The sequence below is a fragment of the Dromaius novaehollandiae genome, chromosome 5, assembly GCF_036370855.1.
Source record: "Dromaius novaehollandiae isolate bDroNov1 chromosome 5, bDroNov1.hap1, whole genome shotgun sequence".
Lineage (NCBI taxonomy): Eukaryota > Metazoa > Chordata > Aves > Casuariiformes > Dromaiidae > Dromaius > Dromaius novaehollandiae.
The window spans coordinates 70936785-70960886 of NC_088102.1; the positions used below are offsets into that span (position 1 = coordinate 70936785).

The 24102-nt window shown below is 56.7% G+C and overlaps 1 protein-coding gene across 4 annotated transcripts; it reads left to right on the forward strand.

Moving 5' to 3' along the window:
• The first annotated feature begins 1071 nt into the window (after window positions 1-1071).
• On the forward strand, window positions 1072-22041 carry LOC112991806 (maestro heat-like repeat-containing protein family member 7). Of its 4 annotated transcripts, none has more exons than XM_064513302.1 (27): window positions 1072-1131; window positions 2443-2537; window positions 2713-2794; window positions 4299-4359; window positions 6183-6261; window positions 7824-8491; window positions 9052-9128; window positions 9331-9453; window positions 9775-9854; window positions 10271-10394; window positions 10718-10804; window positions 11603-11707; window positions 12144-12324; window positions 12945-13051; window positions 13453-13602; window positions 13772-13926; window positions 14310-14457; window positions 15113-15300; window positions 15390-15527; window positions 16126-16240; window positions 16699-16836; window positions 17111-17290; window positions 18221-18376; window positions 19143-19244; window positions 19658-19760; window positions 20116-20175; window positions 20499-22041. In XM_064513302.1, the coding sequence occupies exons 3-27, from the start codon at window positions 2756-2758 to the stop codon at window positions 20714-20716; spliced, it is 3582 nt and encodes a 1193-aa protein (XP_064369372.1). In that variant the 5' UTR covers window positions 1072-1131; window positions 2443-2537; window positions 2713-2755; the 3' UTR covers window positions 20717-22041. The 4 variants fall into 4 exon arrangements, with proteins under 4 accessions (XP_064369372.1, XP_064369371.1, XP_064369370.1 ...); XM_064513301.1 differs by lacking the exon at window positions 1072-1131 and adding an exon at window positions 1917-2037 and having other exon boundaries at window positions 2437-2537; XM_064513300.1 differs by lacking the exon at window positions 1072-1131 and adding an exon at window positions 1965-2037.
• The last annotated feature ends 2061 nt before the right edge of the window (window positions 22042-24102 follow it).

The following is a 24102-nucleotide window of genomic DNA, read 5'->3' on the forward strand; positions in this document are numbered from 1 at the left end:
TCCAAGTGTGTCTTGTTGTTTCCTTCAGGGCTCCAGCTGTCCCCTCCACACACACTCTCAGTGCAGTTCCCTCTTCCACTGCCTTTCTGTATCCTGCCCTTTTTGTCCCCAGTCCTGCCTGGAGGCTATCACACCATCGCTGTTCAGTGCTCTTTGTGGTAGATCAGTGACACCTAACCAGACCTGTGACTATGAACTGGATCTTTGCATTCATTTCCTTTTGTATATCTCCAAGGATTAGAGAAAACAAAAGGTTTCCCTGTGTCACGCGGTCCTTGATGAGATCCTTCCATGTGGAGTTCTCTACCCAGAGACAGGGATATCGTTCTGCAGGGATATCTAGGGTAGCTATCACCTATCCTCCTCCTGCTTCAGAACTCGTATCACTTCTTGCAGTGTGGTTTCCCTTCTTTATATATGTAGCCTGAATATAATAAAAGTCTTCATGCTCTTGCATAACTGCACTGGGAAATGTATGAATGCAGCCTCTGGAAAGGATGTATTTCTGAAAGGTTAAAATTCCTCCTGGTCTGTGAATAACAAGAACTGCATTTTTCTTTTGAACAGTCAGATTTAAAAGGCAACCTTCTCTTTTGACAAATAGCGTAACAAACAAGATTCTAATCTGCTCACAAGAAAAGTGTTTTGAGCACCTGAAAGCCAAAGGAGATAGGAAAATCACTAAAATTGGGTGGGAAAGGAAGAAGAAAGGTAAGGAAATTAAGCTGCATTTTAGGCATTCATTCACTTCTGTATTATGGCACCTATATACCCTTAATAACTGCAGTAGTGGAAGTCAGACCTCTCCTGTTTGTCAGCTGAAATAAGGTCTCACATAAGGAGAAGGGAGGACAAAGGCAGGAATAAAAAGGTCAACAAAAGCTTGAGGGGATGGAAAGGCCAGCCAGCTATCTCTGCCTCTGGGGCTCCTCCCTAGTGTTAAGCATGCACAGCGGATGGAGGTTAGTAACATAGTGTAGTTTTTTTCTCATCTCTTCCTTTACTCTTGTGCATTTGCAGGATGCCTTTGTAGCATTCCATGTTGACAAGCTGTTGGTGAGCAAGTACTTGAAGTCACTGCAGATTGGGGAGCTGGCACCAGATGACCCCAGTGTTGAGCTCAGTAAAAATGTAAGTCTATCCCCATCAGTCAAACCAAAGGTAGATTAAAGGGGAATATTCTGACATTAGACCTTGTTCTTCTGTATCAGCATAGCTCCTAGAACAGTGGGATCCATTTTTTTCCACTATTTTTTGTGCTACTGCATAGAAATAATAAATGAATGTTACTCTAAATCCATGTTACATGGTTTAGAATGAGAGTCCTGAAGATGGATTTTCCTTATCACAGCAACCCTATCTAAATAACAGAGCCAAATATTCAGAAATTCTCTCCATCTGATAGTAAGTTTTCAAAACCTACTCCCTTCTATTGTAGGTATTTGTAGGGAGAGGATGCAGAGTATATTAGCGATAAAATAAGTTTCACAGGCTGCATTGGCACTGCCCTTTTGGACAGCCTTCTGTCACAGTCTCAAAGTCCAGCTCCTTAATCATCCACGGAAGCGCTGTTCATGGCATTGTGGGAGTCACTAATCTGGTATGTCAAAGGAAACCTCATGAGAGAGCCACAGATGGGACAGGAGTGGTCTTGGTGTGCAAACATTCCTTGGGCTGTATGGACCTCACTGCTTCCCTCTGTCCCCACTCCTCCTAGCCTGCCCTAACTTTTCCTTTATCTAGTTGCCTACTGTGATGGCAGCATGTTGAAAGGGGACTTGAGACTGCAGTGCCATGGTCTAGCAGCAAGGAATGTTCTAACACTGGTGCTTCCCACAGAAAATGCTGGTGAAACACTTCTGTCAGTTGCATGCCACCGTTGAGAAGATGGGACTTCTGAAGCCAAATCAACTCTTCTTCTTCCTTCATCTTGCTCACATCCTCCTGCTGGATGCTGCTGCTTGGCTCATTCTCTTCTACTTTGGGACATCATTAATACCCTGTATTGTCTCTCTGGTGGCACTGACCATTTCCCAGGTAAGCTACCAAGCCCGCAGTGTATATGCAGAGTTGCATCAACTGTCATACATCTGATACTATTGCAGTTTCATAGTCCTCCGTTTCCTCACTTGGTATATTTCTCTTCTTCGGTTCTGAGAAGACACAGTTTGAATGGCAAATGTTTACAGAAAGTGCAAATAAGAAAGTCTGCCTGTGGGGAGTTCTCAATATGCCTAATCTGTGATTTTTCCAGCAAGAGATATTTTAGAGGAACCCTCAAGAATGTCAGGATTGCATAGCTCCTATCTGATTGTGGTGTTGGAGAAGTATCTGAGAAATAAATCTTGATATTTCATGGCAAAGGATGGGTATGGCACTGTCCTGATTTTGATTCATCTTTTTCCTGCTCTTGGTGGTTCCTTTTTCCTCTTCCAGGTTCAGGCTTCTTGGTGGCAGCATGATTTAGGACACCTTTCAGTCTTCAGGATGACCAGTGGAACCATTTGCTGCATAAGTTTGTGATGTGCCATTTGATTGTAAGTACCTGACTCTGGAAATGCCTATTAGATTTGATGTCCTCACTGCAAAACTGCACATTCTAAAGACACCGTGGAGGAGAGCGTGTTCAGCATTAGGCAAAGCAAGGGAACCTGAGAGAAACTGGCTCTGAAATCATTGTACTCTTCATACTTTGTTTTTCCACTTTAACAGGAGGCATCAGCCAAACGGTGGACTCTTCTGCACTCCCAGCATCATGCCAAGCCCAACTGCCTCCAGAAAGATCCTGACATTGGTATGCACCCTTTCCTGTTTACTTTGGGAAAAAAATTCTCTGTGAAGGTCAGTGTGTATGTGTGTGCGTGTTTGGGCCCACATGCTAGGAACTGGGAAGAACACCCTAGTCAACAAAAAGTGCATTACAACATAAAGATCTAAAAATAAGATTTCTGAGAAAAAAATTACTTTCATTTCTGTGTCCGCTTTCTTCAGTCTTCATGAGCAGGTCACAGCTTACATTAAGTTCCTTTAAAAATTGCTTAAACACTTGACAAGTAACAAGTTGACAAGTAAACAGATGTGATTTACATACTGTGGAAACCCCACCATGAAAAAGACTATTAGTGATTATAGCAACCTAAGGACCTTTTCATTTTTTTAACAATGCACTAATTTACAATTCTTAGATAACCTGTAAACATTATTGCTTAATACTAATGTCTGAGGCTCAGTGGTATATGCTGCTTCTGCATGTTAGCGCTTTCTAGGAGTAGGCAGAAGCCTTGTTGCAGAAGGCAGCCAGGAACAGCCGGGCTGAGGAACCAAGGGCTGTTCACACAGCTCTGTAGAACTGTGTATTGACAGGTCCCTCTCATGGCCAGAGGTCATGCAAAAGCGTAGGTCATTCGTAGCATGTACAACTAGACCACCATCAGGAGCAACAACCTAAGACAATGCTGTAGCCCTTCTGCTGCACAACTTCGTCCATTCTTGAGGCTCTGTCAGCACAGCTATAACAGGGGTGAAATGTTTTCCTCCTCCTAAGTCTTTTGCCAGCATGAAGCTATCAGCATAAGTATACAGAATCAAAGAAGAGAGGAGAAAAAGAAAACAGAGAAAGTACATATGACTATTTTTGACCACTAATATAACCTTGAAATATCTAAGATTGCACCAAAAGAATTATGAATGTAATAAGAACACAAAAACAAGGAAATTCAACAGTTAAAATTCACCTCTGCCCACCCTGAAAACTATTTTTATCACAACCCTTGTACACTTAGGGATCACACCATCTTTTAATGGATGAAATCTGGTATAATTTTTGCTACATTATTCCCTTCCAGAGCAGATAATGGTGGTATCCGTGACAGTAGTTTGCTTCCTACTCACTTTAAATATACCAATGTAGCTTTTTCTTATGGGCTATATTACCTCTGTTTTGTTTTGTCATGAATATATCTAGAACTGCTTTGTAGCAATTACTTACTTATTTCACTTATTTGCCCCTGCTGGAGAAAAGCTCCTGGTTTGCTTAACTGTTCAGATCTGAAAGACTTTAGCAAGCTGAAAGGCATTAAAGCAGTTCAGTGGATTGAGAATTTCCTTTCCTTTTCCTTCTAAGGTATGTTATGTACGTAAACTAATAAGACAGGTATGCAAGAGGGAGACAGTAGTAATGAGGGTTGTAGGAGCTATGCACAAAGAATGCTTCTTGGGAGACAAGAATGGAAAACAAAGTTACCTGAATAGGTTGCTTAGTCCCCACTCAGTATTTTATTGTTTCTTTCTTTTCACAGCTTGGGATCAAAAAGAAAAAATACATGCCTTACAATCATCAGCACAAATACTTCTTCATCAGTGAGTATCTCCATTCTCTTGTTAATACCATGAGAACCAATGGGGCTTGTAGATCTTATCAGGCACAGGACTTGAGTAGAACAAAGTTGCCTGTGTTGAAGAATATAATCATCAGTCTGAATCTAATCTGGGGGGATTTTGAAGACCTGACTGGATAAAGCCTTGAGTAACCATGTCTAACCTCATAGTTGACACTGCTCTGAGCAGGAGGTTGGAGTAGAGACCTTCAGTGGTCCCTTCCAACCTAAATTATCCTATGATCCTATGTGAGATTGGGTTTTTGTGCCCTTCTTAACCTCAAATACTCAAACCAAACCAGTGTACTACTAACCAACTGGCTTAAATTTATTCCAGGGTGGATAAAGTGGTGGGGTACACTTATCCTCATTCATGCTGAAGCTGTACTGCTTTGCAAAAATAAATTGGGACCTATATCACCAGAGAAAAGGAGGAAGGCTCCTAACTCAGTAATTAAGGAAACTACTTGGGAGAGTGAGATTAGTGTTCCAAGGACCGTTTATCTCTGCTGTATATGTACCGCTAACAAAATGCATAAGCAGAGCACAGAGGAAAAATTCAGAGCTTGCACTTCTCCACCCTCTTTGCCCTGATCCCTAGGTTCTCACTTGTGCCCCCTTCTCCCTGACCTAGTGAAGCTTTATTCCTTTTGTAAAGTAGCACAGCTTCAGCACAAGGGTGAAGAGACCTTGCCTCTTTGCCTCTGTCCAGAATACTCTAAAGTCTGCTGCTTAGGTCACTTGCCTGAAAAGAGGACAGTATGAATTTGAACCTAAAAGCCAGCAAAAATGGCCACTTTCAGGTGATTCATTTGACCTGGTTTTCACTTGACCTTTCAGGATGGCAGGAACTGCACTCCAGCAGTGGCTATTCTCTCAAGTGGCTAGGAGAACTAGCTCTAAGATGCCCAGTTAAGGAAGATCATCCCATCTCAGATCTCCCACATCCCTCATAATGGCCCTGAGTTACTGTGTCACACGTTACACGTTTCAGCAGTATTCCATTATAAAGAATAGATTTTTTTTTCTTGTACAGCACAGATGTCCATGCAGAAGCTTGAGTTTGTGAGTTCTTGCAACCCAAAATAAAGCCTCACCTGGCAGGCAAGGGATTTCAGATGTACTCATGTTGTTGTTGCTGCTCTGAGCAACTGAATGGAGTGCCAAATAAGCTGTGGGGCTGTGGAAGCCACTTCTGTCAAAATAACCCACCATGGCTCCACCTGAATTAGAAGCCTAAAATTAAATCTCTGAAGTACTAGTAGATTAGTGGACAGATCTAGAAATATTTAGAAACACTAATATAGCATCCTAACCATTATCAATCTGGTTGCTTTGTTGCAAAGTGGTCACTGTGATACTTGGAAGGATTTTAAAGTTTCTCAGGGCTTGTCCTCCTTACTTTTTAGGATTCTCCCTGCCCCTTTTCCATTTCACTCTTATCGAAGAGAAGCCTTGGCCAAAGCTCCCCATAAGGAAACAGAAGGCAATATTACCTGTGGTCACACAGCTGTAGCATCTGCAAGACTATCATGCTGAAGAACAGGAACTGTCCTCAACCTAGCTTCAGAGAACTTCTTGTGTTACCTTTGTTTTACTTCTGAGGCCAATAGGCTCCCAGGTCACTTACTGTTTCTCTGTTTTGATGCATACTGATATCTTCCAGAGACATCTGTGTAAGGCCACAGCCCTAAAACTTCTCAGAACATCCTCCATATTGAGCAGCTGTTCAGGGATCCTTTGCTTCTGGTTTAGTATATGTTATTCAGTCCATGATATTAACAGTGACAATGGATTCTTCCTTAGAGCTCTTCCTCCGCTCCTGTTTCCTACCTACTTCCACTGCCACACATTTTATATTGCATTCACAAAAAGGTACTGGCTGGTAAGTATTGCTGCTTGTGCAACCAGGAGGGGTTAGGTGTGGGCCTTCAGCCTTTCTCCTGAACACAGAGCTTGCTTCTGTCCAGAACCCAGTCCCTGCTGTGTGATGTTGTATGCTTTTCAGTTACGCCTGATAGTGTAGTCAGTTTGCTGAAATACTTCCAATGGCTCTGCATGCTTTCTGCTAAACCCATTGTTATGTTCCCCAGCTTGGCACTGCACATGTCTGGCTGGCAATGTCCCAAAGGCCCCTAAAATCTCTCTCTCCTTTCCCCACATGGATGATGCAAACCTGGGAGGAGTGGCTGATGCACCAGAGGGCTGTGCTGCCATTCAGAGGGAGCTCGACAGCCTGGAGAAATGGGCAGAGGGGAACCTCATGAAGCTCAAGATAGGGAAGTGCAGAGTCCTGCACCTAGGGAGGAATAACACCATGCACTAGTACAGGCTGGGGGCTGACCTGCTGGAAAGCAGCTCTTTGGACAAAGACCCGCAAGGACAACAAGCTGATGGACAAAAAGTTGACCAAGAGCCAGCCAAGTATCTGAAGGGAGGGTGCAAAGAGGATGGGGCCAGACTCTTGTCAGTGGTGCCCGGTGATAGAAGAGAGGCAACGGGCACAGACTGATGCATGGGAAGCTCCATCTGACCAGAAGGAAAAACTTCTTTCCTGTGAGGGTGACAGAGCCCTGGGACAGGTTGCCCAGAGAGGTTGTGTTCCTCCTTGGAGACATTCCAAAGCTGTGTGGATAGGGTGCTGGGCAAGGTGCTCTAGGTGACCCTGTCACCTAGGCAAGGCGGTTGGACTAGATGATCTGCAGAGGTGCCTTCCAACCTCCACCATTCTGTGATTCTGTGACCAGACCCCCATGGGGGCCCGAGGGCAAGCAGAGGTGCCCGGCAGAGCACCTTTCCCAGGGTGGCGGGTCACAGCAGGGCCCTTTGTGACCCCTGTGACACCCCATGGTGTTGCTGGGTGCCAGCACAGCGTTGGCAACGCAGTGTCCGGGAGGACAGCAACGGGACAGGAGGGAGCACACAGGGCTGGCCAAGGAGCCCCCGCCAAGTGCACCCACATCTTTCCCTGCTGCCCCTGGCAGCCCCGCAGTGCGGAGGCGTTTTTCCTGAGGCCTTCCCGGCTTGGACTCGGGTAAGAGGGATGGGGCTGGGGCTCAGCAGCTCCGCGGGGCCTCAGGGGAGCCCTTGGCCATGGCCAGCAGAGGAATGAGCAGGCGGGAGGCAATGGTGGGGCTGGGGCTGAGGTGCAGGAAAGCTGGTGCCAGAGCCTGGCACACCTGGGGCGGGCAGGGGGATGCCAAGAACCCTCAGGGGACCCTCTGCCCGTGGGGTTATCAAAAGGTTTTCCTTCCAAGAACATCTTGGCAAAGCCTGCTGGTCTTTCCCAAATGACACCTTTGGCATGGAAAAGCCACAGCCATGGGCTCTGACTTCTCCAGCATGACTGCCTGCCAAGTCTAGGGGGACATTGTGAAGGTTTCCAGGTGGCAGGCCTGCCTGTGGGCTCCTCCATTCCCAACCTTCCACTTTTCCTCCTCCCTGCAGGATGGAGGAGAGACCCCCCAGGCACCCCGGGGTGGCCTGGGAGGAGGAAGAGGAGGATGGCTTCCTCACTTGCCCTAAGGTGGCCTGGCAGAAGAAGGAGGATGGACCCTCCAGGCACCCCAGGGTGGCCTGGGAGAAGAAGCATGGACCCCCCAGGAACCCAAGGGTGGCCTGGGAGAAGAAGGAGGATGGACCTCCCAGGCACCCCAGGGTGGCCTGGGAGAAGAAGGAGGATGGACCCCCCAGGCATCCGAGGGTGGCCTGGGGGGAGAAGGAGGAGGATGGACCCCCCAGGCATCTGAGGGTGGCCTGGGAGAAGAAGGAGGATCAACCCCCCACGCACCCAAGGGTGGCCTGTGAGGAGCAGAAGGGGCAGGGACCCCCCAGTCACCCAGGGATGGCCTGGGAGGAGAAGGAGGATGGACCTCCCAGCCACCAGAAGGAGGAAGGAGAGAAGGAAGGATCCCTCAGCCACCCCACGGTGGCCTGGGCGGAGGAGAAAGAGGAGAAGGAAGGACCCCCCAGCCAGCCCACGGGGACCTGGCAAGAGGAGGAGCAGGAGGATGGCCCCCCCAGCTGCACCACAGTGACCCGGGAGGAGGAGGATGGAGGCCCTCCAGAGAGCAGCTCCCAGCTGGAGCAGTGCGTGCCCCAGCCCTTGCCGACAGGTGAGTGAGCGAGCACCACTGGGCTGGGCAGCGCCGGGGGCTGGGAGAGCACCCTGCTCTGCCCTGCGCTCCGTCTCCCCAGCAGGCTGGCAGCGGGGGTCCCCAGGGGCCTGGTGGCACAGCGGGGCCTGAACGCCTGGGCCCGCTCCGAGCTTGGGAGCCAGCCCCAGCACAGCATCCCCCCGCGGGGAGAGCAGCAAAGGGGAGCCAGCTCCTGCTCCACGGCACGGGCAGGGGGACGCAGCTCGGCTGGTGCGAGGCAGCAGTGCTGTGGGGCGGGGACCTTTCCGGCCTGTCTGCGAGCAAGTTCCTAACCGGGACGCGCTTGGGGCTTTCCCCCATGGGCTGTGCTCCAGCCTTGCGCCCTGTCTGCTGGGCACCTCCCAGCCCTGACGAGCACAGGGAGACGGCGTGTCTGTGCCCCGCCACAGCCCCCTCACCCAGGGCTCGCCGTGCCCGTGGGAGCAGGCGTGCGGCTGGGCAGAGGGCTCCGCTGTTCCCTCCCATCTCTCCTGTCAGCCCCTACAGCTCTGCCCACCCTCTTTCTTGACCACATGCAGGGTCGACTCCGCCAGGAGAGGAGGAGGAAGCCCTGGCACGCATGCATGCCTTTTTCAGACACAGAGGAAAGCTAATGGTAGGCACTTCCGTCTGGGCTGGGCCGGCATCTCCTGGGGGGTCGCACCTGTATCTGCCATGCTCAGACGCCCCGCAAGGGCTGCTGGCTGTGCAGAGCTGCTCCCTTCCCCGCACATCACTGCATGTCCCGAAATGCTCTGGCCCTGCTGGCCATGCCTCTGCCCCACTTGGGCACTCTGTCTCTCTCCTCTTGCTCTCAGGAAGAGGCCCAGAAGCTGTTGTTTCTGGCCTCCATCTGCACCCTCTGCAGAGTGGCCAGCACCGATGCCTTGGTGTGGGACAAGCTTTTCCTCTGCAAAGTGGATCTGGCAAAGACAATTGAGGTGAGGGCACACCCCGGGGCCTGAGGGAGTGGGCAAGCCTCGCTGCCGGGCACTGAGTGAGGACAGGACTGGGGTGTCCGAGCATGGGAAGGTGCGAGGCACTTGCTTGTGAGCACAGCCCTTCCCACTGCAGGGCTACAGAAGGCACTGAGAAGCTCTGTGAGCTGGGACTGAGGCAAGGAGGGGGCTGCTCTGGGTGCCAGTGCTGGGATGGGATGGGATGGGATGGGATGGGATGGGGGCACCTGGGCTGCGCCAGCCCTGCAGACTCCTTGCTGGGTGCTGACAGCTCCCATGCCCCATCCTCGCTGTGATCTCCAGGTGCTGTTGCAAGAGGAGCCCACGGACCACCTGTGCACGGCAGTGCGGCAGCAAGCCATGCTCACCATCGCTGCAATGAGGTACCTGCCCCAGCCCCTGGCTTGCTCAAGGCCGCCGCACCCTTTGGCCCTGAGGGCACCAGTCCCAGCTGGGAGGCATCCCCCAAGCTGGGGGAGTGTGACGGAGACGTCCGCTGGGCCCTGCTCTGCCCTGCACTGGGCCTGAGAGGGGCGGAGATGGGAGGGCAGACAGGGCCCCAGGACTTCACAGTGTCTCGGGACTTCTCTCGTGAAGGGCGAGGCAGGAGATGCAGAGGGTATCGGGCACATCCTGCAGGACTCTCCCCCGTGATGCTGGCCCAGGGACAGAGGGAGGAGGTGCCTCCCCGTGAGGCTTCCCACCTCGCATGGAGAGCACAGCAGGGTGTCCCGCCCATGAGCTCTGAAGGGGCCACTGTCAGCCCCAGGGTCTGACAGGCGCCTCTGCCTCCTTGCAGCAAAGTGAAGCTTGTGCTGGAGGACAACCAGAAGAACAGCCTCCTCCACTCCTGCTTCTGCAGTGTCTTCTACCTTCCTCTGACAGAGGACATGCAGAGCCTGCAGACTTCCCTCTTCTCCAAGGTATGCCCTGGGTGAGGCATGGAGAGGCTGACAGTCCCTCTGGGCTTATCCCCAGCTACCCTGTGCACCAGTTGAAGGCAAGCTCCAAGCCAGGGCAGCACCGCAGCTTTGCTTTCCTACCCTCACCCCTTCTTCCCCTTGCCCTGCCTAGGGCCACGTGTAGTGCCCCCAGGCTGGTCCTTGTGCAGCACCTCCTCTACCCCAGCCCTCCCCCTGGGCACGTGGGCCGTGGGTGTCCCCTGCGGCAGGAGGAATTCAAGCCCCTCTCCTGCAGGTAAGGGGGACCAGGGAAGAAGTGCCACAACCCTCTGTCCTCCTTGCAGACCCTGGCTGCCATGGACAGCATGCTGCAGATGCTGGTGCTCACATCTCCCACCTCCGCTCTCCTGGAGCTGCAGAGCATCCTGCAGGTCTGGCATGTGCAAAGAGTGGCCTTCACAGGGACTGTTTGCCACTCCAAAAGGAAGGGACCCTCTCAAGTGGACCTCCCTCTACTCTGCCCCACAGCGCTAGGGGCAGAGAGCATGCTGCAGGGAGAGGGCCGTCTCCCTCGGAGGAGCCAGGGTTCCCCACCGTGCTCTTCTGCGAGCCCAGTGTCTCCTGGCTGCAGTCAAGAGTCCTTTCTTCCCCCACCCCACTCCTGCAGTGTGAGGGACAGCCCTGCCCGCTGCCCCGCCAGGACAACACTCCCCCAAAACCTTGCCTTGCACCCAAGCAGGGCTGGGAGTTGCACCCTCCTTCTTCAGCCCTACACAGCTGGCAGCTGGCACTGACGACTCCCAGCCCCCAGCTCTTGGGCTTTCCTCCCCAGACCGGAGCACGGCAATGACCCCCCCGCCCGGCACCTGCCCATCCCAGGCCTGAACCTTTGCTCCTCTGGCTTCCTCCTTCCACCACAGCCCAGAGTGCCCTCCACCGCAGAGGCGCTTGCCCCAAAGCCTTCTGGTCCTGGGCAGGGCGCAGAGGGCCATTTCTGGAAAGCAGCGGAGGCTGCAGTAGCCCTGCGATCCTGCTCTCTGCCTGGCCACAGCCGGTCGGGCTAGGAGACTTGTCCCTGCAGCCTGGGGGGACTCTAGAGGCAAGAACCCAGTTACAGGCTTTGCTCCTGCTCCCAGGAGCTGTGTAAACGCGGCCAGGCATTAGCAGAGCTGCCTCTCTTGGAGCAGCTGGCGGGCTGCAGCGCAGAGCAGCAGCTTTTCTCCTCCCAGGTCCTGCTGCCCTTCACCCAGACCAAGCGAGCAGCCGTGCGTGAGAGGGCCGTGGGGCGGCTTGCCAAGCTGAGTCAGCTCCTGGTCACGTCTTCCTTGCTGAAGGTAAGGAGCCTCTGGCCCAGGCACCCTCCAGCCACCCCATCACGCCTTCACGGTGCTCCAAGCCTCCTGCAGCTCTGGGCTCCCTCCAAGGGAGGCCTGGGCACAGCTTAGGGCACTCAGCGAGGCCCTGCCCTGAAGCTAAGGTCTTGGCCAAGCCTCTCGGGGCTTCCCTCTCCAGCGCCTGCTCTCTCAGGAGCCAGCTCTGCCCACAGCCCTGGGCAGGGCAGCACTGCCCTGGGCGCATGCTGTGGGCCCAGCAGGTCTGGCAGCCCTCCTGGCCCAGGCTAATGCCCAGCTGCTTTGGGAGCCAGGGCCTGCAAGGCCCTCCATTGCTCTGGCTCACCTGAGATCCAGCCAGGGGTGAGCCGTGGCTTCAGGCCTTGGGCCCCATCCGGCACCCCTCAGCCCTGCTGCCACTGCTGCCTCCCTTCCGCAGGTCTGCTGCCACTTTGAAAGAAGCAGTGACGGCCCTGACCTCTGCAGAAGGAAGCATTTCTCAGTCCTGGGCCAGCTGGTGGGGTGTCTCACCCTCTGCTGTGCCTATGAGGACCAAGGAACCAGGCATGGAGCTGCAGATGCTCTTCATCACCTGTACGCATTCATCCTGCAGCGAGAAAGTAAGAGAAGCTGCCTCAGGCTGAGTCCTTCCAGACACAGACACCCAGGCAAGGCCAGGCGAGCTGCCATGCGGCCTCAGCCACTCTCCTCAGCAGGAGGAAAGAGCAGGAAACCCCCGCAATGGAGGCGCAGGGCAAGCACTGCGTCAAGCCCGGGGCCCACACAGCCCAGACTTAGTGCGGTGGGCACCTAAGCAGGAGGCCCTCTCGGATGTGATATGCACCCACCCCTCTGGAGAGACAGGGGACACGCATACGCTACTAAAACTGCAGGCACCTCACAGACTTGAGGCAGAATGTCACCTGCCTTGCTGTAATCCCTCTCCTGGTTACCCATGGGCTGGAAAACCTTCAGCAGCCCCTGCTGCTCCTGGGACGTCTGTCTTGCTTCATACCAGAAAGTCTGATGGAACTCCTCTGTCTTTTGCTCTTCTTAAAAGCAGTTTCCCCTCCCCCCTCCCTTGCAATAGGCCCAGACCTTCCCTGGAAATCCTGCTCCCCATCCATTTCTGGCATGCCTGCTTTCTCCACCAGCAACAGTTCACCCTGATGCCTTCAGTGTACCATCTCTGACTCTCCAGCCTCCCTACTAACTGCCCTGTGTTTGCCCTCCTCTCCAGGCATGCAGCTGTCACAGGATAGCCCAAAGCATCTACAGCTCCAAGAGGCCTGGCAAGATGCAAACACCTGCCTTGCACCATCCAAGAGCGTCAGCGAAATCACCACGGTAAGGAGTGTCTCCGTTGCTGGCACCCCTGCCACGGGTCAGCCTGAGGCTGGGATGAGCAGGAGGATCCCTTATTAGTGGGACTAACGGGTCCTTGCAGTCCTTGAGGAGAGGGCTCACACTGTCCTTGAGCAGGGACTAGCCGAAGGTTTCTGTTCTGGCCCCCAGCGAGCTCTGCTTCCTCGCAGGACCAGCGCGGCGGACCCTGACCCCAGCCACCCACCTCCTCCCTGGGGCCATCACCCAGCCCACAGCAGCCCCTGCTCTTGGCTCTCCTGGTGGCACGGAGCCAGCACTGCCCCACCTCTCTCTCCAGAGCCACTCTTGACGCTCGGCTGAGCACTCCCATCAGGGCACTCCATGTGACGTATCTCTCTTCCCTGCCCTCCTTTTCCCTGTAGACGTTTTCAAAATGCCTCCAGCCCTCCGAGAGGACAGACATCATCCTCACGGCCATCAGGGGCATGAGATCCTTCAGTGCCTATGACACGCAGGCAGCCGCTCACATGTTGGATGTGCTGGTGACGGATGACGCCTCCCAGCTGGAGCAGGTAAGTAGCTTGTGGCTGGGGCTCGAGCCCTCCGGGGGATTGTTTTTCCTCTGAATGCAGGTCTCCCAGGCACCTGACACCCTTTGAGGCCAGCCCCGAGCAGTGCAAAGGGAAGCAATTCTCCATGGGAGCTGGAGAAATGCCTCCCTCCGTGCCATGTTGCCTCCAGGTGCCCGAGATCGTGAGATGCGTCTGCCGAAGCCTGGTGTCCATCCCAGAGGTGTCTGCCCGGCACAGCCTGAACAGAGCTCTTCTTGCGCTGACCTGCGCGTACCCTGATGAGGTGGTCATGAGCCTGTTGCACTGTTCGCCATCATGCAACAGGTATGGGGCTCACCTGCCTGTAAGGCTCGGGGCCCAGCAGCCTTTAGAGCTCATCCTGTGTGGGCTCCCAGACAGATGGAGCTCCCTGAGGGGCTGGGTCCTCCGTTGTCCCTCTTTCCCAGGCCTGGTGCATGAGGCATGCCAGGGCTGCAGCAGCCAGAGCTGATCAAGTCTGCCTGCCTTCACCCCCGGGGCCTTGCTCCCTCCCTGTCCCATAAGAGCTTCAGCTTGGCCGTCTGCTGCTGGTGGGGCAGGGCCCGCTGGGTGCTCCCGGCGAAGGGCAGCGGGCAGAGGCAGGGCTGGCAGCCAGCTGGGGCCCTCCGGGGTAGCCAGGCCATGGTGCGGCCGAGGGACCCCGCTGACAGAGTGCTCTGGGCCTGCAGCGCTGCCAAGGCCATGTGGAGGGTGATGGTCTCGGAGGCCGGGGCTGCAGAGAAGGTGCTGCGGGAGCTGCTCAGTGTGCTGGAGGACTGGGCACCGTGCAAGACATCCATCTCCGACGGGGACCACACGGGCATCCTTTCCTTGGCTGTGAGTTTCCGGGCAAGGCCTCCATCACCCGCAGGGCTGTGCTTGCCTCTCCAGGCAAGAGGCAGGGCTCCTTCTCCCCTTCCTCATTTGCCTCCAAGCCATGACCTCCCATGGGGCACACGGACCTCAGCGTCATGGCCAGCAGGGCTCTGCCTAGCACCAGGCCTCCCCTGGGCCAGCACACTGGGCTGCTGAGCACTACCTGGCACCCTGTGCGCACAAGCACGGAGCCTGCCTGGGCAGCTCTCTGTCCCCCTATGGCTCTGCACCTCCCTGCCTTCCTCAGCAGGCTGGAAACTTGTGTTAGGAGCAGGCTTAGGGGCTGGGGCAGGCTTAGGGCTCAGGCAGGATGAACGCACAGCCCAAGCAGGATGCAAGGGCTGAGACAGGGAACTCGTCGGGGCTGCAGAATACATGCACCCCCCCCCACCCAGGTTGACGTTCATGCCAGTGTAGCAAGGCTTGATGGTCCCGTGACACAAACAGGAGCTGAGCCTAAAGAGCTTCCATGACTTAGCCCTGGCCAGAAAGCCAGGCCGGGCACTGCACTGCATCTCCTGCGGCCTAGGCCAGCACCTGAGTCTCATCCGCCAAACTCAAGCAGTGCAACAGGGACATCTCAGCAATGAGAGCTGTCTCTGGGTGTTTTTTGCAGGCAAGCAGGGTGCTGCATGCGATTCTCCGTCAGCCCATCTGCCCCCCAGAGGTGCAGCTGTTTTTCCCCCAGCTCCTCCTGGCACTGCTCTTCCAGATTTCCTTTGCCTTAGAGATGGTGCCGGAGGAGGTTGCTATCTTCTGGGGGGAATGCCAGCAGGATTGGTGTGCTCCCTCCAGCCCCATCAGGTACCGCCTCCCAGTTCCCCCACCTCTGCCGTGGACCTGGAGCCAAGAGCAAGGCTCCCAGGGTGACCTGGCCTTTTCTCTACATGCAGGTGCACAGTGGAGGCCCTGAAAGCACTGCTCTGCAGTGCTAGCTATGAGAGTCGGGTGCTTGCCATGGAGAGGAAGGGTGCCTGGGACATGCTCCTCACTGCGGAGACCCACCACAGGGGAGTGGCTGTGTTGGCCAGGTGAGAGCCCCCTGCTCCCCACTCTCCCCTGGCACTTCTCCCCTGGTGATGGGATGCCCTCCCACAATCTGAGAGCTCCTGGAGGAGAGCTGGTGCCACCAGGCACGAAAGAGGAGGATGCGCAGGAGCAGTCACCTCCCAAAGCCCCAGCGTCCCCTCCCGTGGGGCCTGGACTCCTGCTGCAGAGAGCCCCAGGCTCTGTCTGCATGCAGCCGCCCAAGGGCAGCCCAGTGGGGAAGGGGCAGGATGCACTGAGGAACACTGGAAGAGCCCAGGGGACCGTGAATCCACCAAAGTGGGCAGGACATGGGTTGTGTCGCAAGGCCAGACTTCAGGGAAGGAAGGGCCTTTCTCCAGTCTCTTCCACCAAAATGAGCCTACTCATGCTGAGCACTGCCTTTCGAATGGCAAGGTGTGGTGGTGAGAGACCGCCCCTCCAGGAGCAAATGCTGCCGGCTGCTGGAGCTGAGCACAAAGGTGGCCTTGCCCGGCCTGGCCTGGCCTGGCCTGTGGGAGAATGCCTAGATTGGGCAGTGCAGTCCCAGAAGAGGTTTGCCTGCCCTGCTCAGGACCAACGCTACCTTCTTCCCCCTGCCAGAGAGATGACGAAGGCCCCGCGTCCCCAGCGTGCCTGGATCTTCCACCAGCTGGCAGCGCTGCTCAGCAGGGAGGAGCCCTCCCACGAGATCCCTGCCATGGCTTTCCTCGTCGAGGTGAGCCCAGGGCCAAGTGGGGCCTCTCTGGGGTGCCTCGAACCACTCTGCTCTCTCGTGCCCGCAGCTGCAGGGTGCTTGGCAGTGAATGGAGCGCGCAGTGGGTGCACTCCAGCCAGTACCCTTGGCCTCGGCACATTTCTCCCGGGGTAACTCTTGTCACCACCTGTATTTTGTGCCTCCTTTGTGCCTGCTCTCTCTCCTCAACTGCTCCTCAGAGGCATGAGAATAAGAGGCTGCAGCTGGCTGCGAGGCCCGGAGGAGCAAGCGAGCGTTCTGCACGGAGTGCCCTGAGGCCCAGGGCAGGGCCACAGGGGCTCTCACAACCACTGCTGCCTTCAGGCTGGCCCTTGTCTGGGCCCGGTGCCCTTGCCCTGAGCTCTTGGTTGGATCCAGCACTGCCTGGGATGGCGAGTCCTGCCAGCTTTGTCAGCCTGTCACTGCTGTGTGTGTTTCAGCTGCTGGTCTGTGCTGACCTGAGTGGAGAGGACAAGCGTGTGCTGAAGCTCTTCCAGAGACACCTGCAAAGCCAGAGCACGGTGATGCGTGGGCTGGTGTTGAGAGGCCTCCTCATGCTGTGCAAGAGACCTGAGATGGTGAGCGGGGACAGCCAGCTGAAGCCATGCCAGCAGCCTGGAGCTGGGCAGGGGGTGCTGGGTAACACGGTAGCTTGCACTTTGCTGCAAATTGGGAGCCGGGGTAGCTGCCCTCTTCCTCTGCCCCCAAGGCCTTTGGGACAGGGCCTTCGCTGTGCAGCACAAGTAGAATGGCACCAGTGCCGGGGAGGGACCTTGGCCCTGCACCAAGCAAGCCAGCTCCAAACTACCTCAGCTGTGGGAATGCTGTGCTGAATGAAGTTGCATTTCACAGGCAAGGAAAGTGCAGGCCCTGTTGCCAGTCATCATGGAGTGCCTGCAAGATGCGGACAGGGACACCTGCACAAAGGCCCTTGTTGGGCTCAACAACATGCTGCATCTCCTGGACGATGGGCAGAGGGCCAGCCCCATCACTCTGCAGCTGGCTCAGAAGCTCCTGCCACTCCTGGATGACGTAAGGCTGAGGGGAGAGCTGGGGGCCCCGCTGGTGTGCCTGTGAGCCTATGTATGGGCTCCAGGCTCTGGGGTGTTTGTCTCCGCATGTGCCCACTAGCATGGGAGTTTGTGCCTCCCTCTGCGGGCCCTGGGTGCTGTCAGGAAACATTTTGCCCTGCAGTTTCTGGACCACTGCCCTGTCCTCCCCTTGCTGTCCTGAGCTGCAGGACTGTGGTAAACCAGCCCTCTCTCTGCCCACACCAGCTCCATCTTGTGCTTGGCCCCTGCAGCACTTGCCATGGCCAGAGGCAGAGAGGAGCAAAGAGCCAGGATCAGGCCTGAGAGCAAGGGAGAGGCTATGCCCCGTGGCTGCCTCTTTCTGTCGGCCCCTTGTGCCAGGGAGCACTGATGGAGCCCCTGAGAAGTAAGGAAAGACCCCCGCCTGCCCCCGCAGGAGGGACAGGCAGGCAGAGCTCAGGAAAGCCTGTCTAGCTCCTGCAGCACAGTCCTGAAGAGCCCAGCTTCTTCAGCAGTGGCCTGGGGCAAAGCCCATCCGTGGTGTGGCCCACGCTCATGCCCAGCCCAGCAGATGCACGGTCCACAATGACAACTTCCCCTCAGCCCCTTGCAGCCCACCACAGCTTCTGCCTCCTCCATTCCCACCCCCGGGGCATCCCAGCCCCTGTGATGGGCACTGTGTGCCCAGCCCAGGCCCTGGGCAGTCCACCTGCAGGCTGAGGCTTGCTCTTGGAGCCCAGGCGGCTCCACCAGGCACGACCGCGTGCTCTCAGCACTCGCTGGGGCAGGCAGCTGAGGCTTCGAGCAGGGGGACGTGCCCACGAGCCAGTGCGGAGGGCCAGCCCAGTCTGCTCCAGCCACATGGACCCCCTTGCTCATGGTGGGTTTGGAGCAGCCAGTGCTGAGGTCCTCTCCTCTTCCTTCCCACCAGGAGTCCAGCTGCGTGCGAAAGCTCTCCATCCAACTCCTCAAAGATGTGATGGAGATGGTAGTGGGCACCGCAAGACAGCAGATGGAGCAGCAAGTGCAGAGGAGCCTGCTCCCGCTGTTCTTCCACTTGCACGACCAGGTCCAGAGTGTTGCCCAGGTATGCATTTCTAACCTGACCACTCATTTGGGGAGGGCAATGCTGACCCTCCCCCTTTGGGTGGGCCTGAGCATCAGGAGCAAAGGCTGCTGGCAATCAGAGCCTTTGAATGTGTGTCACCTTGAGGCCCAACCTCCTGAGTCCCAGAGGAGGGTGCAGAGCCCCCGCCCTGTCTACACCAAGCCCACCACTGCCTTCATCCTCCTGCCATGCCTCCTCCTGCACAGATGGATGGAGAGGTGGCATTCCCTCACCCCCTGCCGTCCCTCCATATCGCCCTCCACCAGCGCAGGCCATAGGAAGAGCCCCTGCAGGCCCAGAGCTAGCAGGGGCTGAGAAGCTGGCATGGACCCAGCCCTGCACCCCAGGTACCAGGCTCGGGAGCCTGCGCACAAGGGAGCAGCAACTGAGCAGGATGGGGAGCCCAGCGCCATGCTGGGAAGCCCCAGGAGAGGTGCTTCTGGCTGAGGCCTGCACCATCATCTCTGTGAGCGCAGCACTCCAGCCTCCTCCTGGCCTTGGCTACAGCTCAGCAGCTCTTGCGGCTCTCTGTCCTGCTGCCCTGGCAGCACAAGGGGCCTGAGATGGTGGCTGCCTCCCATCTCTGCCTGGCGCGTTCAACCCAGGCCCAGACTTGGTCCCCAGCTGCGGCATCTTCCCATCGGGGCCAAGAAAGGCTCCGAGCCTTGCCACAAGGAGGGGGAGGGAGCGCAGGGTCTCCTGCCCTGGGCCGTGGTGGCATCTCCCAGTCTCTGCTGCTGTGCAGGCCTCTCAGGAAGCCCTTGTTGAGGCTGCAAAGTTCCTGAAATGGGAGCAGCTCAGGTACCTGACGGAGACATCACAGACATGGAGGATCGGCGAGTGCCTGGTAAGGACAGCCCCAGAGCACCCAGCACCCAGCCTCCACAAGGCTTGCCCCTCTCCAGGCCCAACGTGTGGGGAGGCAGCTCTTGCCCCTACCCACAGCTGCAAGCACAGCCCCCAGCCGGGAGCTTCACACATGCTCCCTTTCCTCAAGGACACTGCCCTGGCGGGCTCTGCTCCAGGCTCCTCTCCCCTCGCTCTCCCCAGCATGCTAAAGCAGCCCCTGGCCCAGCTGGCACCTCAGCATCCCTGGGGAGCGCCTCACCCTCTGCTCCCTCCAAACCCCAGTGCTACATGGCTTGTGGCTGGGCAAATGTCCTGGCAGGGGCAGGAAGGGGAGACTGCTCCTGGGTACAGGGACTGGCCAGCTGAGTGCGGAGGGTCTGCACCAACCCTGTGCCCTTGTGCTCTCTCCAGCTGGCGAGGAACAGGAGCAGAGCGGGGGAATACCTGTGCCAGAGCCTGCTCTACTTGGAGAGCCCACAGAAGCCCTTGCAAGAGGCAGCTGTGAGGTTTCTTGGTGAGCCACACGACCCCTGGGGTCCCTCTCTGTCCCGGGGCAGCTTGGTCCCAGCCCCAGCTGTTGCGCTGGCAGCGAGAACCAGCCCTGTGGCTGTCAGAGCCCCCCCGTGCAGGGCCTGGGTGCCCGACAGCTCCGTGTCACCCCCTCCCATCCCTGTCCACGCATGTGGCATTAGTGGGAGCCTTGTTCAGGCCCCTGCAGCCTCCTTGAGTGCTATGCTCTGGAGACCACCCTGGAATCAGCCCTGCCTGTGGGGAGCAGGGCATGGGGCCAAGGCTGGCAGGGCTGGCAGGAGCTGTGCTGCTGGGGGTGCGCTGGGCAGCGGCATTGGTGACGGGCTGTGTGTGCCTAGGGCTCGTCGGGCAGCACTTGAGGGACCAGGGCGAGGAGAAGCTGCAGGATATCTACAAGGGTGAGTGAAGGCCATCAGGGTGTCAGCCAGCGCTGGCAGGGAGGGAGAAAGACCATGGGCAGCGAGCGCCAATCCCCGTCCCCAGGCAAGGAGGCTTCTGCTCCCTGTGCGCAGCAGGAGCCATGTGGGGAAAGGAGAGAGAGATTTTAGGGGCCTTTGGGACATTGCCAGCCAGACATGTGCAGCTGATCCATTTGTCCCCCCTGCTCTCTCCTGGCCCTGGGAAGAGCTGGCTGGCACTGGCCCTGGCAGGAGGGGAGGGGATGCCTGGGGTCTGCGCAGATGCGGGCGGTTGATCTCTGCTCTGGTCCTTCCTCTTTCAGCCTTTCAGCCCTTGCAGCAGAGAACCAGGTCCTCAATCCGTTCCCTGGTGGTCCAAACCATCCTGATCCAGAGAGCTCCAAGGACAAAGTCTCCATCCAGAGCCAACCGAGGAACCCTGCCCTCCCGCATCAGAAGCCTGTGGGAGAGGTGGCAGCGTGCTCTGGCAGGCAGCTGCATTTGCTGCTGGAGCTCTGCTCCGTCCACAGGGGCCACCTGAGCGTGCTGGGAAGTCTGGGAGGTTCCTGGCCTCTCTGCCCCAGGGGCCTGGGCTTGTGCTGCCGCTTTGCCCTCTGCTGCCCTTTTCCCAAAGAAGCAGTGCTGTCTCTTCACCACGTGTGGCTGTCTTGTCTCTGTGGGAACTAAATGGCAGAAAACTCTGGCCCTGAAGGAATCAGGACCATCCTGCGAGGGGTAGGACACGCACTCTTTCCAGCAGTCTGTGGCAGCGCAGAACAGACCCACACACTGTGTCTTTGCCACAAAGTGCCAGCTACCCTGCATGGGGTGCGAAACCAAGAGGAAAGGAGAAGACAAGCTTTCGCCTACCCTGCTCTCTGCAGAGACGGGGGCTAGGGCAAGAGCAGGCCCCCGCGCTGCGCAGGGCTTCCCCATGCCATGGAAGGGGTGGCTGGGGACTGGGGTGCAGCTCTAGACCTTTTCTAGCACCACGGCCTACAGTCCCCAGCAGCCCCCCAGGGCCCAGCCGCGCGGCGGGTGGACAAGGGCCGACGCAGCCCTTGGGGGCCGCCCTCGCCTCCACACGCAGCCCTCAGGGGCTGCCGTCCCTGGGGCCGGGCCGGGGCTGGGGGTCCCCGCCAGGGCAGCGTGGTGGGGCCCGAGCACGGCAGAACCCCCCGGCAGAGGGGACGGCTGGGGGCAGGGGGAGGCAGGCGCAGGGCGCCCCGCTGCGGCCTCGGCCCCCAAGGGCAGCCAGCCCCCCTCCGGCTGCGGGCCCCAGTCCCGGCTGGCCCTGGCTCCTGCCCCGGCTCCCCGAAGCAGCCCCAGCCCCTCCCCGGCTGCCCACAACGGTCCCGGCCCCACCACGGCCCCGCCCCAGCTTCCCCCAACGACTCTGGCCCCACCCCAGCTCCCCACAACGGCCCCAGCCCCGCCCCGGCTCTCCACAACGACTCCGGCCCCACCACGGCCTCGCCCCGGCTCTCCACAACGACTCCGGCCCCACCCAGGCGTCTCGCAGCGTCTCTGGCCCCGCCCCGGCTCCCCACAACGGCCCCAGCGCTGCCCCGGCTCTCCACAGCGGCCCCCGGAGCCCCCGGCCCCGCGCCGACAGGCCCCAGCAGGGCCCCGAGGCTTTTTTTAATTACTTTTAATTACTTTCTATTCACATTTAAATTTTCATTATTCATTCCATTAGCTCTTATTAAAGAATGTTTTATCCATTTTAAACCTAGGCTTTTGAATATATATGCTTAATTTATTTAGTCTTATCAATGTGTATATATGTGCTTTGCATGTACACATACCTAAATATATATATAGTATAGTGCATGTATGAATGAATAAAATATGTTTTTGCATGTTTGTACGCTCATATATATATTTCTATACAAGTTTCTATTGCGTGTAAGTGAATATCGTAGGTAAAAGTGAGCAGCTAGGGCATGTCTGTGCAAAGATGGAGAGGACATCCTGAAAAAACCCCTACAGCATAAGGCACAGGGATGTTGAAAGATGAGTGAAAGAGCAAGCCTCCTTCTGCCCTCTCCTAGCTTTGCTGTGCTTGACGTTGCCGTGTCAGGGTCCTTTCAATTCAGTTGCTTCTGCAGGTGAAAAGCAGACTCACCGTGAACCCTGCATGGAAGGGGTCAGTGGTGTGTGTGGGCATCGTTCACCCCAAACTCTGCCAGGCTCTGACTCCTTCCTGGGCTGAGGTGGATGAAGCCTCTAGTGCTCAAGGATTAGAGGAAAAGAACAGCTATGCAAGCCTTGTCTCCTTTTCCTTTATTAGGAAAACATCTGTGCAGTGGAAAGAAAGCGGAAAGGCTGAGGAACAAATACCTCACTGTGTGAAAGCAAGAAAGGAGCTGTTTTTGAGACTCTCTGTGAGATGACATTGACCCACACCAAAGGGAAACACCACTTCTCTTCTCTTCTTGCCTCCTTTTTTTCATTCTCAGTCCGAGAAGGTCTCGCCCCGTCTTCTGGCTAATGGCATTAGTTGTGGTTTGCCATCTTCCCGTGAACCTGCACTCGATAAATGCAGGTGTACTCTGGGTTTCCCCAGTTGCTCTGTATGAGAAGTTTTATATACTGAAAGGCCCTGGGAAGCTCGTTCTGTAAAGAAAATAAGGAAGAAGCAGCAGCTTGACCGGAGCGTAAAGAGCAACAGTACAGTCAGTAGGTATCTGCCTCTGCCAGCCCTAGTCCTTCTGAGATGGAGCAAGCTCCCCAAAGGGGGTGAGAGCAGCTGTGGACATCGAAGGCTCGCTGGTAGCAGGGCTGCTGGGAAGGCCAGGGACATGGGGAAACTCCCGCTGTGGGGGAAGACACCTGGCATCCTCCCTGCCACCGCCTGCTTCAGCTGGGCCCGCGTCCCCCTTCCCACAGCCCCTTCCTTCTGCTGCTTTCTCTGTGCTAACAGAGAGGCCAGGCAGGCGCTCCTGCATGCAGGGCAGCCCAGTGTGCAACCCCCGCGAAGGCCCGCTGTCTCCTCCAGCTGCCTTGCCAGCAGGAGTGGGAGTGCGGGCAGAGAAGGGTGTCCTGGGAAGAGGGGATGCCATCCACCCTGCTGCCAGGACTGATGGTGCTGCCCACTGGCCCCTTGGCCCAGGGAGAAACAATCCACAGTCCTTCTGCCACGGCTTTGAAGGCAAACCTCTTTTCCTCCCAGGCATCTGGCCCACATGCACTTCCCGTACCTTCAGAGGGAAGGTCTGAATGGCTTGTTCTTCCACATCGTACATGAAGGTCCCCAGGAGAGTTTCCTCTTCTCCTTCCGCACCCACTCCCTTAGAGACCGAGCACAAGGGGAGCAGGTCAGACGCGACTTGACAAAGAGGAACCGTGCACACTGCATGCAGACGAGTTATCTGCCCAGCCTCTGCTGGGGCGCTAGCAGTAGCTGGGTGCAGGCTCTGGTGAAGCGGAGTCTGCTCCTTGAGTTTTGATCAAGAGCCTTGAGATGCTTGGCCAAAACAAGTCTTAAGAGGGATAAAGCCATCCCATCCCCGGAAACAGCCCCTTAGGCCACTGCAGTGCTTGGGAGAGGCCGGGGCACGACTCTCTAAGGATGCACAAAGGCAAGCAGGTCCCTGTTAGGGCTTTTCCCCATGGCCAGAGCCAAGCCAGAAGTGCCTGGCAAAGACTTACAGACACAGTGAAGTCTCTGGGGGCGCTGCTGATGGTCCCAGATGGAGAGACTGCCTTGAAGATGTGCTGCACGGTGACAGCAGTCGGTTGGATTCGTGCAGGCAACCTAATGACCACCTGGCCCTGAGACCCTTGGAAAGGCCAGCAGTGCCCTGGGGAAACGTCTGGCTGCAAGCAAAAGGCAACAGCAAAGAGTAGTGAGGGAGTGGCAGAGCCAGCACCACTAAACACGTAGGCAGCAGCACAGGTGCCTGTTTGTCTATGGGCTGTATT